Below are 13,905 nucleotides of genomic sequence, written 5' to 3'. Positions count from 1 at the left end.
AAACGGTAAATTCTGGGATTGAATTCAATCCCGTGGCTTTTAATTAGGTTGTCTTAACAGCCCTGTGAGCAGTTCTGGCCCCAGAGGCAGACAGATAAGAGAGACCCCTAACAGGGTTCACAGATCCGAGAACCAGATTCTCCTGGATTAAGGTGCCCCCACCTCCACTTTTAATGTACAAATTACTTTGAGGAGGAGCAAAAATGGTGAAAAGCCTACCTCCGCACGAATAGCCACTGGACTGACATAACAGAGCGTGGACTCTGTAACCTGCAGGGTCTCGAGACCTGGACACATACAGGGTGACCTGGTAAATGTGACGCAAAGCCATCAAACCACCATTGGTCCACCCCAATGGCCTACCAACCACAGGAACACCTCCGAAGGGAGGGTCCATCTGTTGGTATAGTTTTGCCAACAAGGCCGGGATCTTGCGCTCCCATTGGAAGAAGCGGGAGGCCTAAGCCTACAGCACCTGGTATTCCCAGATGGTCTCCCATCCAAGTACTAACCAGGCCTGACCCTGCTTGGCTTCCAAGATCAGACGAGATCAGGCGTGTTCAGGGTGGTGTGGCCGTAGGCTCATAGCCGGCCCACTCAGAGTGTCACCCTAGTGGTTGATAACAAACCACCCTTTTTTGCATCACCCGACTGGACCTGCACAGGGTGACCTAGAAACCAAGGTTCTACCTTGCAGAAATCCCACAGGACTGTCTTTTTCACTTAGGTTTCAAGACAGAAGCATCTTTTCCATAATAGCATTATCCAGTCTATGTCTTAAGATGTACTGTTGCGTGTATAAAACACGGATTTACCAAAAGGATCAGTTTTGGTTATAATGTATGTGTATGTAGATACATTAGAAAACAAACAAACAGGAAACTATATCGAACCGCTGTTTGAATGTAAGAAGCGAGAATGCTGACCTAGCACCGCTATATATATCCACTAATATACATATATATATATATATATATATATACATACATACATATATATATATATATATATATATATACATACATACACATATATATATATATTGTGTATGTACATATATATACACACATGTACACACACAAATGCCTACAAACATAAACATATGCATTCATGTACCCCTATACAATAGGTCGTACAGATTAAGAGGCAACATATTGGTATATAGCATATGGTGGCGCTGAAATGAACAAGGCCGTCAACATTGGCAACCAGTAAAACTTCTACCAAAGTGAGATTGCGTCCCTGAAGGGATGCATAGTCAAGGCCATATTAGCTTTTAATTATAAAAGCTACAGCCAGTGTTACTCCGCTAACATAACTTAAAGGAGAACCATAAGAAATGACAAACCGAATTGTTTGTGGGAGAAAACGGGAGCACCCGGAGTAATCCCACGCAATTACGTGGAGAATATACATAAACTCCACCCAGTTAGGGTAATGGCGTTGTTTGAATGGAACCCATGTTATCTACAACAGCTGGTGTTCCCATGTGATCTCAAATGAGATTGGGCATATCCAGTGTGGTATGAATATAGATTGACATCAGTGCCGTGAGGTAGTAATGTTAACCATTACACAGTTCGTACTGCACCTCCACAGCTGCATCTCCCAAAAATGCTACCCCGCTGGGGTGCAAGGCTACTAGAGGCCTGGAGGAATACTAAGTCAAATTATCTCAAATGTGCGATCTGCATGTTAGATGCATGTGATCCTAATGTAAATCCGACTACATAGTCAGATCCCACACTGGATTGTATTGTGCGTACACACCACAACCAGCTCTGTATGTGACAGTGCAATGTTCCAACTTCCAATGACCAGGAATACCAAAGGTTATCCTGTGGAGAAATTACATCTTAGAGTCCACCGTTGGTGACGTTTACCATAGTGCCCTGTCAGAACATGAAATAACCCCTGTATTGTGGGGACTGAATCCTTATAGCCGTGCGCCTTGTCTACTTAAGAGACGGGAGCGTTGCTGATTGAGCTATTGCTCTATTAGGGTAAAACAGGCCTGGACTATGTTCCGACAGGGTTTAAAAGTTAGCAGAGGTGTCTTACACCAAGTGTCTGGACCAGAACTGTAATGGCTGCACACACTGTGATTTCTAATTGACTTGCTATGGAAAACTCATGAGTTAGTAACATACAAGTCATGCTATCTGCATTAGACATTGCTGCCCTTGCCTTTGATTAATGGAGTGACCTCTGTGTCACTCTGATAGCAGGGTATAAGACTTCCTGCTGTCCTCTGTATGTGACAGTGCAATGTTACCCTCAGTATCTGTGCATTAGAGTAAGGCAGTGACCTCTGTGTCACCCTGATAGCAGGGTATAAGACTTCCTGCTGTCCTCTGTATGACCTAGCTGGCAGCAAACTGTCCCCCCATAAACTGTAATCTGAGAACACAGTATCTTTCTGGAAGAAAGCAAGAAGGGGTTTTTATTTTGTCAGCCAGCATATACACATTGCACAATTAGAGGCTTATTGCAGAAATCTAACGATCTCTATGTCACGGAGGAAAAATACATCAGGCAAGGCAACAGGGTATATGGCCTCAGGCCTCAGATGACAATGTAAACTGAGTTATACACTTTCCACCTGACAATATATACACTACACACACACAGGGAGAGAGAGTAGGTATAGGTAACCAGAGATAGAATCACTGGATAAGAGAGACAGTATAAGGAGATGAGCTGCCACAGGCCAATCAACAACACCATGGTATATAACACAGGAGTGATATGACCTAATTTACATACAGCCCAATACTGTCCCACTATGCTCTAAACCCCACTGTCTGAACACAGAACCTGGGGGAGCCACTGCATTCAATATGCAGTTAACCAGGACAAGCTTGAGCACAGCCCTGGCATTAGCAGTCAGGAGCCTCCAGCAGCGTGCAATGGCGGCAAGTATGTTAAAATGACCGCCAGAACCGCCTGATAGCTGGGAAAGTACCATGGACTCCGTCCTTACAATGGCGTCCCTTTTTGAAAGGGTAGCCGCGCCATCAGGCTATACTCATATGCCCAGGCTGGCCGGTGGTACTTGGGCCAGCCTTGCAATGTGTGCAGGACACCAATATAGGAGTCCCTATGTCACTATCGCTGTCCTCTGACATTGTACAAGAGGCAGCTAAACTGGTACAGCTAACACCTATACTTCTGACATGCAGTGATGGTGTTAACACAGTTATGAGACACAGCACAATGCATATAATAATAAAAGTGGCACTGAGCTCCGCAAAGCACATAGGCCGGCAGGAGCATAAAGTACTGTACCCTGTGCTCCAGTAGGAGAGGTACAGGTGGGATTTGCCCATATGGCCCGGCAGTGAAGAGATGGAACTCCAGACTGGCAGAGAGCTCTCTGTGTCCTTCTTACACGTGCAGCAGGCAGGCAGGAAGAGATCAGGGCTGGAAACCCCGTGGGTACATCCTAGCTCCTGTCTCCGGGAGAGGGGCTGTGTGAGGAGAGGCTCCCTTCCCCCTACTAGCAAATGGCCACCGGGATTTCATGACTCATGCGGCGTCGGTAAAATGGCGGGGATCCGGCGCTTGCCGGGCGGCCCCGCATACCGACGCCGCTGCCCACACTCAAAGTCTCCCTGGTGGTCCAGCGGGTCAGGGTGCACACCTAGTGAAAGGAGGCGTTCTGGCCGCTTGCTAGTGCAGCCCGGCGATCCCCCCCACCGGGCTGCTCAGCCGCTATAACTGCGTGCGCATTCGCACTCCCAGCGGGGAGCGCGTTACCTGAAAGCGGTTGTCACCGCTGATGTCCCGGTCCCCGTCGCGGCTGTGCTCTCCAGTGCTTCAGAGCCAGCCGAACACCTCCGCTTGTGGGAGCCACGTGGGTGGTGTTGGGCTGCCGGGTCCCGGGTGATGGAGCGCAGTGCAGGGATCTAACAGACCCCCAGTGCTGCTGCTCTGTCACTGACTCCAGTCAGTGTAAAAATAAGAATAAAAAAAAAAAATTCAAAACGAAGTTTAAGCTGCTTTAACAGCAGCCCTTTCAAAATGCGTGTTGGCTCCTGCCAGCACAATCAAAACTGAAAGTAAGCTAGCCTAGGAGGCGGGGTAGAGGAGGGAGGAGCCAGGGCTGTCTCTGGGCAGTCCAGAAGTTTTATCCTTTCTGGTGCTGGAAAGGTCGTGACCTCACTCTCTACCCAATGTAATCCCTGTGGCCCCTGACGTCTGCCGCAGAAGAAACACACAACACAGTGGCAAACCGGTTGCAGTAGAACACAAATCAACAATGGGAATACCATATAAAATAATATGTAAAGTAATTGCTAAACAATTATGTGTGAAGTGGTATACTTGCAGAGTACAGAAATAAACAGCACAGTGGGGCAAACTGAAGTTAGATAACCCAGAAAGGGAGCGATCATGTTAAAATACACTATCAGATTGTCAGACTCCACTGTGCTCTCTACAATAATACACTACAAAATAGCTGCTGATACCGGGTTTCACAGGATATCAATGGGAAGGAATTACTATATATCCACATGGTTCCAGGATTATGGCGGAAACTCCGGGCAGACACTTACAAAACCCGGAGAAGGACTCTAGATACTTTACATTGCTGTAGTATTAGGAATTAGGAGATAGAAGATCCATGTCTATCAATAGGCATTACTCAATTAGGATAGGAATTGGGTATAAATACCCATGTGTTTCAGCCAGTCTCCATTCCTTGACAAAGGACCACAAGTCCAACACGCGTTTGGGCTAAGAGACTGTGGATCTTTATACAAAGACAGATGGAACTGCAAACAGCTTCCAGGGACGCCTGTATATTCCATCTTGTGCTGTATTTGTCTGCATTGTTTTTGTAGACCACACTCATCGGCGAGAGCCAAAAATCCCCTTTTTTAATTTTCTTCTTATTTCTGTGTGTTTACTATAATAAAAACTGTTTTACACTATTGGAGCTATACTGATTGGTGTGAGACGAGATCCTCCGCTGAGATCGGTTCAGGAGACACTCTGCCCCCTTGACACTTATATGTCTACTATCAATTTGTAGACCACTTCCAATACATTCGATATTATCAAATGTGTTGAAGGTACAGTATCACACCATTGTGGTCTTCTTTTCTTCTGAGTGTGAACTTGAGATTTATTTAGAGTGATTGAGATACCTATCCGGAGTCCTTCCTCCGCTCAAACAGGACTGCATGTCTGCTATTAATTAGTAGACCACACCTTGGGGGAACGGTTAAAAATATAAATTTTAACATTTAGAAATAATTGTCTGAAATGTATCACACTATTGGCTGTTCCACTTTCTATTGTTTTTCAAGTAAATATTTAGAGTAAAGCTGGAAAGGAGGGCAAACCAAATTGACCTTGTTGATTGTGGAGGCGTTTGGAGATCTGTCATTATATTCTTTTATTTCATACACTGAACATGACTTACATATATATTATCACAATTAAACAGAAGGGGCAATGTAATAGGGTGAGAGAATCAGAAAGTGAGAGGTTTTGGGAGAGTTTTCCTATTTTTTTTTAATGCAGCGATCATTTTCACTGAAAACCAGGTTGATTTTGCCATGTAATTGATTGCCGCTTTAAAAAATAAAATAACAATGGGAACACGCTCCCAAAATCTCTCACTTTCTGATTCTCACACTGAGAAGCACTGTGGCTTTACTGCTGGTGTATGGTATGAGTGCATATGCTCTGACACAGGAGCATCCCCAGAAACTTTTTATTATATAGGGGGAGTTCAAAATTCGTGACAATGTGGCTTAACATTTAAGGCGTGTATCTTAAATAGAGTGGTGCACTATGGGAGCCATGGCTGACTACTGCATTCCCGCTATGGATTCTGGGGAAATGCACTGCTCAACCCAGTAAGTGAATAGTGTAATGTGATTTACTCATTACACAGCTTTACCTGTTTTTGCATTTTCACTATACAAACTATACCTCCTTTTTCTAATAGTAGGTGATGTGGTGCTCATTCTCCCCCCTCCCCCCCCCCCTATCCTTTCTCCCCAAGATACTTTGGGCCAGATGTATCAAGCTTCAAGAAGTGATAAAGTGTAATTCTTCAAACTCCGCCTGTAACATGGCAGGTAGAAGCTGATTGGCTGGCTGTTTATCACTCTCCATGTTATCGCTTTTTGAAGCTTGAAACATCTGGGCCTCCTTACTTTGTTTTGGTTTGTTAGATTATTGCTTGACACATATATTGTCTCGTAACTAGGTATATACATGCTTTCTATCGGATTCAGTACAGAATCCCGGCGGTCGGGATCCCGGCGTTCAGAATCCCGACGCCGGAATCCCGACAGCCGAAATGCCGACAAGGGGGGGACGTGGATCGCCCCCCCTTGCGGGCTCGCTGCGCTCGCCACGCAGCGGGCCCGGTGCCTCGCTACGCTCGGCACACTAATTTATTCTCCCTCCAGGGGTGTCGTGGACACCCACGGAGGGAGAATATGTCGGTATTTCGGCGGTCGGGATTCCGGCGTCGGGATTCTGAATGCCGGGATCCCGACTGCCGGGATATTAACTGCATCCCCTTTCTATCATCTAACACAAATATAAAGAGAAAATACACCATGTACAGTGTAATCCATATTTTTTGTGGTTCTAGAGTGACCCATATATGCCTTTCTGATCTCAGCGGGACAGTGGAGCTTTGAGTGCTCTGTCCCACTATTTTTGTGGGTGGGATGTTTCAACCTAAAAAATGTGATCAAACTGCTAAAAACAGGACAGTACAGTGCTGCAGTCCCCATAGAATGCTATGGAACCGCAGAGTGTCGATATGCATCAAGCTGTGGAAAACAGACGGCGTTGCCTAATTGAACACTGGAAAGTATTACATGTGGAAGGAATCAGAACACACAGAAAAGAGTAATAAGTAAAAGTTTACTAAAGCATTACATTAGTAGTAGCAAAAGTGTTACATTTCATTACTTAATGTGGTGCAAAACTCTAGGGACCCCAAATTCTGAACTTGAACCTTATTATTATTTTCTAAAAAAATTGACTGACATTGAAATGTGTGTCTGCCATTTGTGGAAAGTTAGTTGCATATATTACCTATTACAGAGTTAAGGCATGCATTTAACCAGTCATTCTATAATTCTGAGGCTCAGAGAAGGAAACCATACCTTGTCAATCCGATCTTGTCTACAAGGAAAAGAGAATGTGAATCCCAGTGGTAATGGAGCGCCTTTAATTCCCATGTAATCTAGGAATTCTGCTATGCATTCTACAATATGATCAAATAACTAGAAAACAACAGACAGAATGTTAATAATAAATAACGACATAAATAAAATACCGTCCCTTGTGAAATACTTATTGCCACGTAACTCCACTACAAAACTGTCACACAAAACCTAATTTGCAAATTGCGTTTACATCTAACTCTGCATGAGCTTTATTGTGTATTGTGTTTTGTGTTGCAGAATGTTACAAACAGAAGCGTAACTCTGGGAAGCAATTGAGTCATCCGTCGCCGGGCTCCTGCTCCCAGGGGGGCACCTCTCCTCCCCTGCATGTTTGAATCAGTTAATTGAAAGCCATCGATATTGCTTCTGTGGCTAATTCCCCCTCATAGCAGGGCAATAGATGTCACACTCTTTATTCTAAACCTAATTTTTGCCAGTTTCACACCCTGTATTAGAAGAACCCATGACCACTAGAAGCAGATACCTTACTAATTGAGCTATTGGCGCATTTTATACTTACGCCACTGTAGATGATTATGGGATTCTACATGCACCCCATGTAACCTTCACTGAATACATTTGTTTTAATAAATATCTTTATACAGTGGCGTAACTATAGAGGGTGCAGGGGATGCAGCTGCTATGGGGCCCGGTCGCTTTGGGGGCCCGAGGCCCCAGCAAGCTATCCCCTGCACCCTCTAAAAATGTTTTCCTCATTTTTTATTTCTAATAATCACCTAGATTTACGTCGCGCACAGCCGCACTTACACGGAGGGAGAGGGGAGGAGGGAACCGCCTTCTGCTGCAGATTCTGTCAGTGTGTGTAGCTGAGCCTGGAGTAGCGGAGCCGGGGCTGCCACTGTATCAGTCAGTGTCCATCATCCAAGCAGCCCTGGCTCCGCTACTGCAGACTCAGCTACACTGACAGAATCTGCAGAAGATGCGGCTCCCTGCTCCTGCCTCCTTCCCCGTACACTGCCGTCACCGTGTAGCCAGTCCTGTGCATTACACAAAGCAGACGTTCTTGATGCTGCTTCCTCCTGTCTTCTACCTCCATGTAAGTACAATGCGGCTGTGTGGGACGTAAATCCGGGGATTATTACAAATAAAAAGTGAGTAAAATATTTAATTAGAGGGTGCAGGGGATAGGCTGCTGGGGCCTCACCCCCCCCCCCCCCCCAAGTCGCACCCTCTATTATTATGCCACTGCCCATCACTGCCGCTTTCACTACCCCAATAACTCCTATCATTACCCCATCACCGCTGCTATTACTGCCCCATCACTAGACCCGTCATTGCCACTATTACTATCCCCATCACTGTCACTATTACTACCCCCATCACTGCTGCTATTACTGCCCCATCACTGCCACTATTACTATCCCCCATAACTGCCGCTATTACTACCCCATTACTGCCGCTATTACTACCCCCATCACTAGACCAGTCATTGCCACTATTACTATCCCCATCACTGCCACTATTACTACCCTCATCACTGCTGCTATTATTGCCCCATCACTGCCACTATTAGTACCTTCATCACTGCTGCTATTACTGCCCCATCACTGCCACTATTACTACCCCCATCAGTGCCACTATTACTACCCCCATCACTAGCCCCGTCACTGCCACTATTACTATCCCCATCACTGCTGCTATTACTGCCCCTATCACTGCCACTATTACTATCCCCTATCACTGCCACTATTACTATCCCCCATCACTGCCACTATTACTATCCCCCATCACTGCCACTATTACTACCCCTGTTACTACAACCATCAATGCCCCTATTACTATTCCCCATCACAGTCACTATCACTGCCACTATCACTACCTCCATCACTAACCCTATCACAGCCGTTGTCACTGCTGCCATCACTGCCACTATTACTACCCACATTACTGTCACCATCACTACCCCTGTCACAACACCATCACTTCCACTATCACTGCTGCTATCACTGCCACCATCACTAACGCTGTCACAACACCATCACTTCCACTATCACTGCTGCTATCACTGCCACCATCACTACCCCTGTCACAACACCATCACTTCCACTATCACTGCTGCTATCACTGCCACCATCACTAACGCTGTCACAACACCATCACTACCACAATTACTTCCACTATCACTGCTGCTATCATTGCTACCATCACTACAGTACCTCTGTCACTGCCCCTATTACTATTGCTATTATTGCCCCTATGTAGTGTGTAGTGTGTACACACAAATATAAATATTAGTACTGTATACATGACACCTCCATGTTCACCCTCCCCTGTCACGCCTCACCCCCTATATGCTGTTCTGACACCCATCACCTCAATCCCCACTCCTCCCCACTATCGCGAAGCACAGGGGGGCCCCATTCAGAATTTTGCTATGGGGCCCACAAAGGTCTAGTTACGCCTCTGTCTTTATATCATCCAGGAACTCTGCAAAACTGTGCTCTAAATATTGGATACAGATTTATCGGTACTCTTTACCTAGAAGGGCGCCCACGATTTTGATTGTGGGCATCGTTAGTAAAAAAAAATTGCATGCGATGCTACCGACGCGATGCCCGCGATTTCCCATAGGGAACAATGTTAAATGTCCCAATTGACCCGATTTTCCTGTTCAATGTCTCAATTGACCCGATTTTCCATAGGAAACAATGTTAAATGGGCCACAGAGGCCAAATAGGCACCCTGAAGTGTGAAATGGCCCCCACAATTGTTAACGCCACCCCACGATCAACGTCAACCCGAAGTGTGGCGAGCGCCGCGAGCCCGCGAGGGGCGTCGGTACGCGTCCTACGACCTTTTCATTCCCCCACTATCCACGTCGGCGTGGAGTTGAGAATAGAAAGTGAAGCGTGGCGAGTGCACCGAGCCCCGCGAGGGGACGCAGACAGCTGTGAAGCCCGCAAGGGGACGCGTATACCTGTGAAGGTGTCCGCGTCCCCTCGCCACGCTTCGGGCTCGGTGGCTCGCCACACTTTCTATTCTCAACTCCACGCCGACGTGGATAGTGGGGGTATGAAAAGGTCGTAGGACGCGTACCGCTGCGCTCGCCATGCTTCGGGTTGACGTTGATCGTGGGGTGGCGTTAACAATTGTGGGGGCCATTTCACACTTCAGGGTGCCTATTTGGCCTCTGTGGGCCATTTAACATTGTTTCCTATGGAAAATCGGGTCAATTGAGACATTGAACAGGAAAATCGGGTCAATTGGGACATTTAACATTGTTCCCTATGGGAAATCGCGGGCATTGCGTCGGTCGCATTGCATGCGATTTTTTAGTGCATGCGATGCCCGCGATGGGCGCCCTTCTAGGTAAAGAGTACCGATTTATCTTACAGATCAGTACTGCACTACATCTGGGTACACACTAGACAATATGTCACCCAATCTGTCGGATCGGCTTGACATATAGGGCACATCATATATATGAAATACATCACAGCAAGGCTTCCACCAGTTCACCATCACTGCCAGCATAAGCAAGTGTGTTTGCTCTTGTCGATGACAGCTTCCCTATTGTTTTTACAACATTATTTTTATTTTATTGCAGTAGTGCAGCTGAAAGCTGAAATCTTGGGTTATACTTCCATTGTAAATGATTGGGCCAGAAAGCCAGCCTGTGGATGCATACAACTAGCCCATAAAGCAATTAGTAACTTTGCTAGATCTGGGCCACTAATGCTTCCTAATATTTTACTGGTAAAAACTGGTATAATGTCAATTTCTTCTTTATTGTTGTTCTAATTTTGTTCATCAGTAGGCGCTTAAATTTCTTAAAATGTGATGTTCTAGAATATGGCTGTGGCTTGTACCTCTTCACCTGTCCCTTGCATTATTTCCAGAGGAATGGCAAAGATCTTGTTGTACATTTTCACATAGCGTCTTCGCCCACTTCTGATTTTGACCAGCAATACTCGGAAGTTTGTTCCCCCGAGGTCCAGAGCCAGAAACTTGCCGTTTTCTAGAATACAGATATATTTTCATTTTGCTGCACAGTGGTAGGCTGAAACATAAGGGGAGATGTACCCAACCTTCTGCAGAGGACACTGGCAGAAGTAACCCAATAGCAACTTGTGAGCTTATTGAATAGGTCCTATTAAATGACAGTTAAAAGCTGATTGATTTGAAACATTTCACTAGAATTTTCAGCCCTAGCTGAATGAGAAATCATTATTCCCAACACTTATGTAAACGAACAATCTGGATATGTCACAGCACCCGTGGCAGTGAGACTAAAATAAATATTTTCTTAGTTCAGTGTGTAAAACTACTGCATATAGGGTCCGTCCTTGGGTAGGAGAAGTACAGATATTGGGGCAGATGTATTAAGCCTTAACAAGAGATAAATGCAAGGGTGATAAAGAGAAATAAACGTCCAGCCAATCACCTGCTAACTGCCATGTTAGAGGCTGTGTTTGAAAAAAGTCAGTAAGGAGCTGATTGGCTGGACGTTTATCTCTCCTTGCAAACAGGGTTTTTTCTGGTCCAATCTCTGCGCTTGTAAGCTGCCCTAGGTTATATCGGATAGTGTGAATCACCTAACACACCACATTTATACACAAAAAGAAGAAAATACCAATACAGTCCTTTAGGCGCTATCTGGGGATAATCCTTTTTTAGGAGTTTTTTGGACGATAAAACCCAAAATATAAAAGACAAAACACCACAATAGTGTAATACAATTTTTGAAAGATGAATATGGACAGAAATTGGAGTCAAGTGGATTATCGCTTTAAAGAGGTGAAACTGTACGGCAACCAGGCCGCTCCTTCACAGGCGATTTATGTCTACCTTAAAACAGTAGACCAACACGAAGGGTACGAGTCCACCTATCAAGAAACAATTTTGATTGAATTTCAGTTTATCTCTCCTTATCACCCATGCATTTATCTCTTGTTAAGGCTTAATACATCTGCCCCAATGTTCCTTGGCTTTATTCGTGCTGCATTTGTATTATTACTATAACTGCTGGATGAGCCTTATTTGGGGAAACAAAACTGGGCAGCTCTTGGGGGTAAAGAGAGAAGGAGAAAAATCAGCCTAAAAGGGGACTGGGACATAAAAGGAGAGATATTACACATATCATCATTTTTTTTACGTGAAACATTTGTCAGAAATGCATATTTTGTAGCGCTCTGTGCCATTACTTGAATATATATATTCAAGATTCTTTCAGCTCTTTCAGATTGAGAGCTAAACAATATTAATATAGTAAAACTGAATAACAGTGAGATTTTGTACCTGACCCATCTGGTGTCCCGTAAACATATGTCGGTAACATTTTCACTGTTGCAGAGCCATGCGTTTCTCTTTGAAGTCCATATTTGAGTTCATTCATCATTCTTAATTTAATATCTGCAAGTTTCTCATCTGTAATGCAGAGTAAATCTAGAACCTCATCGATTTGCTTATGTTGTGAGAGCAGCCTACAAGCCACTGCTGTCACCATAGCCGCTCCTTTACAGCTGCCGCTTTCTGAGAGGAGGAACCGCACATCGCAGTTAGGAACCAGTCTCCTCACAACTTTGTGTAGTCGTTTAGCATATCTGTAAAAACACCGGAGCGTGACATTAATACACGTTTTCCCTGGCTGTTAGATTAAGAATCTAATGCCAACTGAATGCAATAAATTGAATGCAGGAATTGAAATACATTATTATATTGACAGGGTTGTCCTGTCATATAGTATTAGGGCTCCTACAGAGAGTAGAAGAAAAGGGTGTGGATGGAAATGTCTTCATTGTCTAGGTGAACACCAAAATGTTGATACCAAAAGGTCAACATACAATGGGTCGACATTGACAAAAGGTGGATATTAACATAAGGTCAATACAAGCAAAAAGTCAACATGCAAAAGAAAAGGTTGACATGAGTTTTTCACAGTCATTATTGGTATCAAGGTTGACATCTATTTACCTGCCCCCCAATTAGTGTAGCGCGTACCCTCGCCATGCTTCTAGCATGATGCCTTGCTCTGATACCACGGTGCTTGGCCTACTTTAACCATTCCCAATCATGGTCTACATGGATCGGAAATTGTGGAAAAATCATGTCAACCTTGTCATGTGTCGACTATTGTCACATCGACCTCTTGTTTGCATTGACCTTTTGGTAACATCGACTTATTGCATGTCAAGCTTTGAGCAGTGTCCGCATGTTGCATGTTGACCTAATGCATGTCAACCTTTTTGTGTCAACCTATTGATCATGGACCTAGACACTGGGACCAGAAGAAAAGATGACAATCTAAATCTACACTACTAAAATTAAAAGGAGGATCATAGAAACATAGACGTATGATAGAACACATATCGGGGTTACGTTTTATTATGTAGGGCACTTACTGTGGGTGAGTTCTATAAACTGTTCCATCCATCCCAACAGTTGTCCTCATCCTCTCTAACTTCTTGTTCTCCCGAAGGCGTGTGAGGATGGCAGCGAGAGCAGCTGCACAGAGGTTTGCCGATCGGAAGGAGACTATAGTGGAGACATGCTGAACAGCAATGCAATCATCGTCTGATGGCTGCAGGCCAAGGTCAAGTAATATCTGTCTAGTATTATACAGCCCTTCATTATATCTGCAATAGAGAAGCAGAGATTACACAATAAGGTGAGCCGGCAGGAGACACGAGTATTGAGGCATCACTGTATATGCAGTTTATAAGAATGCATTAAGCACGTG

General features: G+C 44.8%; 1 protein-coding gene and 1 non-coding gene across 13 annotated transcripts in view; both read right to left on the bottom strand.

Moving 5' to 3' along the window:
* LOC146007221 (hexokinase HKDC1-like) overlaps positions 1 to 13,905 on the bottom strand; it is a 43,264-nt gene that overhangs the window by 11,761 nt on the left and 17,598 nt on the right. For 9 of the 12 annotated variants that reach the window (XM_083145573.1, XM_083145574.1, XM_083145575.1 and 6 more), the window contains 4 exons: positions 13,568 to 13,801; positions 12,465 to 12,769; positions 11,036 to 11,184; positions 7,143 to 7,262 (listed from right to left, as the gene is read on the bottom strand). In XM_083145573.1, the coding sequence (XP_083001699.1) occupies positions 7,143 to 7,262; positions 11,036 to 11,184; positions 12,465 to 12,769; positions 13,568 to 13,801 (808 nt within the window). Of the gene's footprint in view, positions 1 to 5,124; positions 5,166 to 7,123; positions 7,263 to 11,035; positions 11,185 to 12,464; positions 12,770 to 13,567; positions 13,802 to 13,905 lie in introns of all 12 variants that reach the window. The other 3 variants (XM_083145572.1, XM_083145579.1, XM_083145584.1) reach the window with 3 other exon arrangements.
* LOC146016397 (5S ribosomal RNA) lies at positions 464 to 582 on the bottom strand. The gene has a single exon (XR_014449290.1). It is a non-coding gene; the product is annotated as a 5S ribosomal RNA (ribosomal RNA).

This window comes from Crinia signifera, chromosome 6 (assembly GCF_055691185.1).
Source record: "Crinia signifera chromosome 6, ASM5569118v1, whole genome shotgun sequence".
NCBI lineage: Eukaryota > Metazoa > Chordata > Amphibia > Anura > Myobatrachidae > Crinia > Crinia signifera.
Note: the sequence above shows the minus strand (reverse complement) of the source record. Positions and strands in the feature narration are given on the sequence as shown.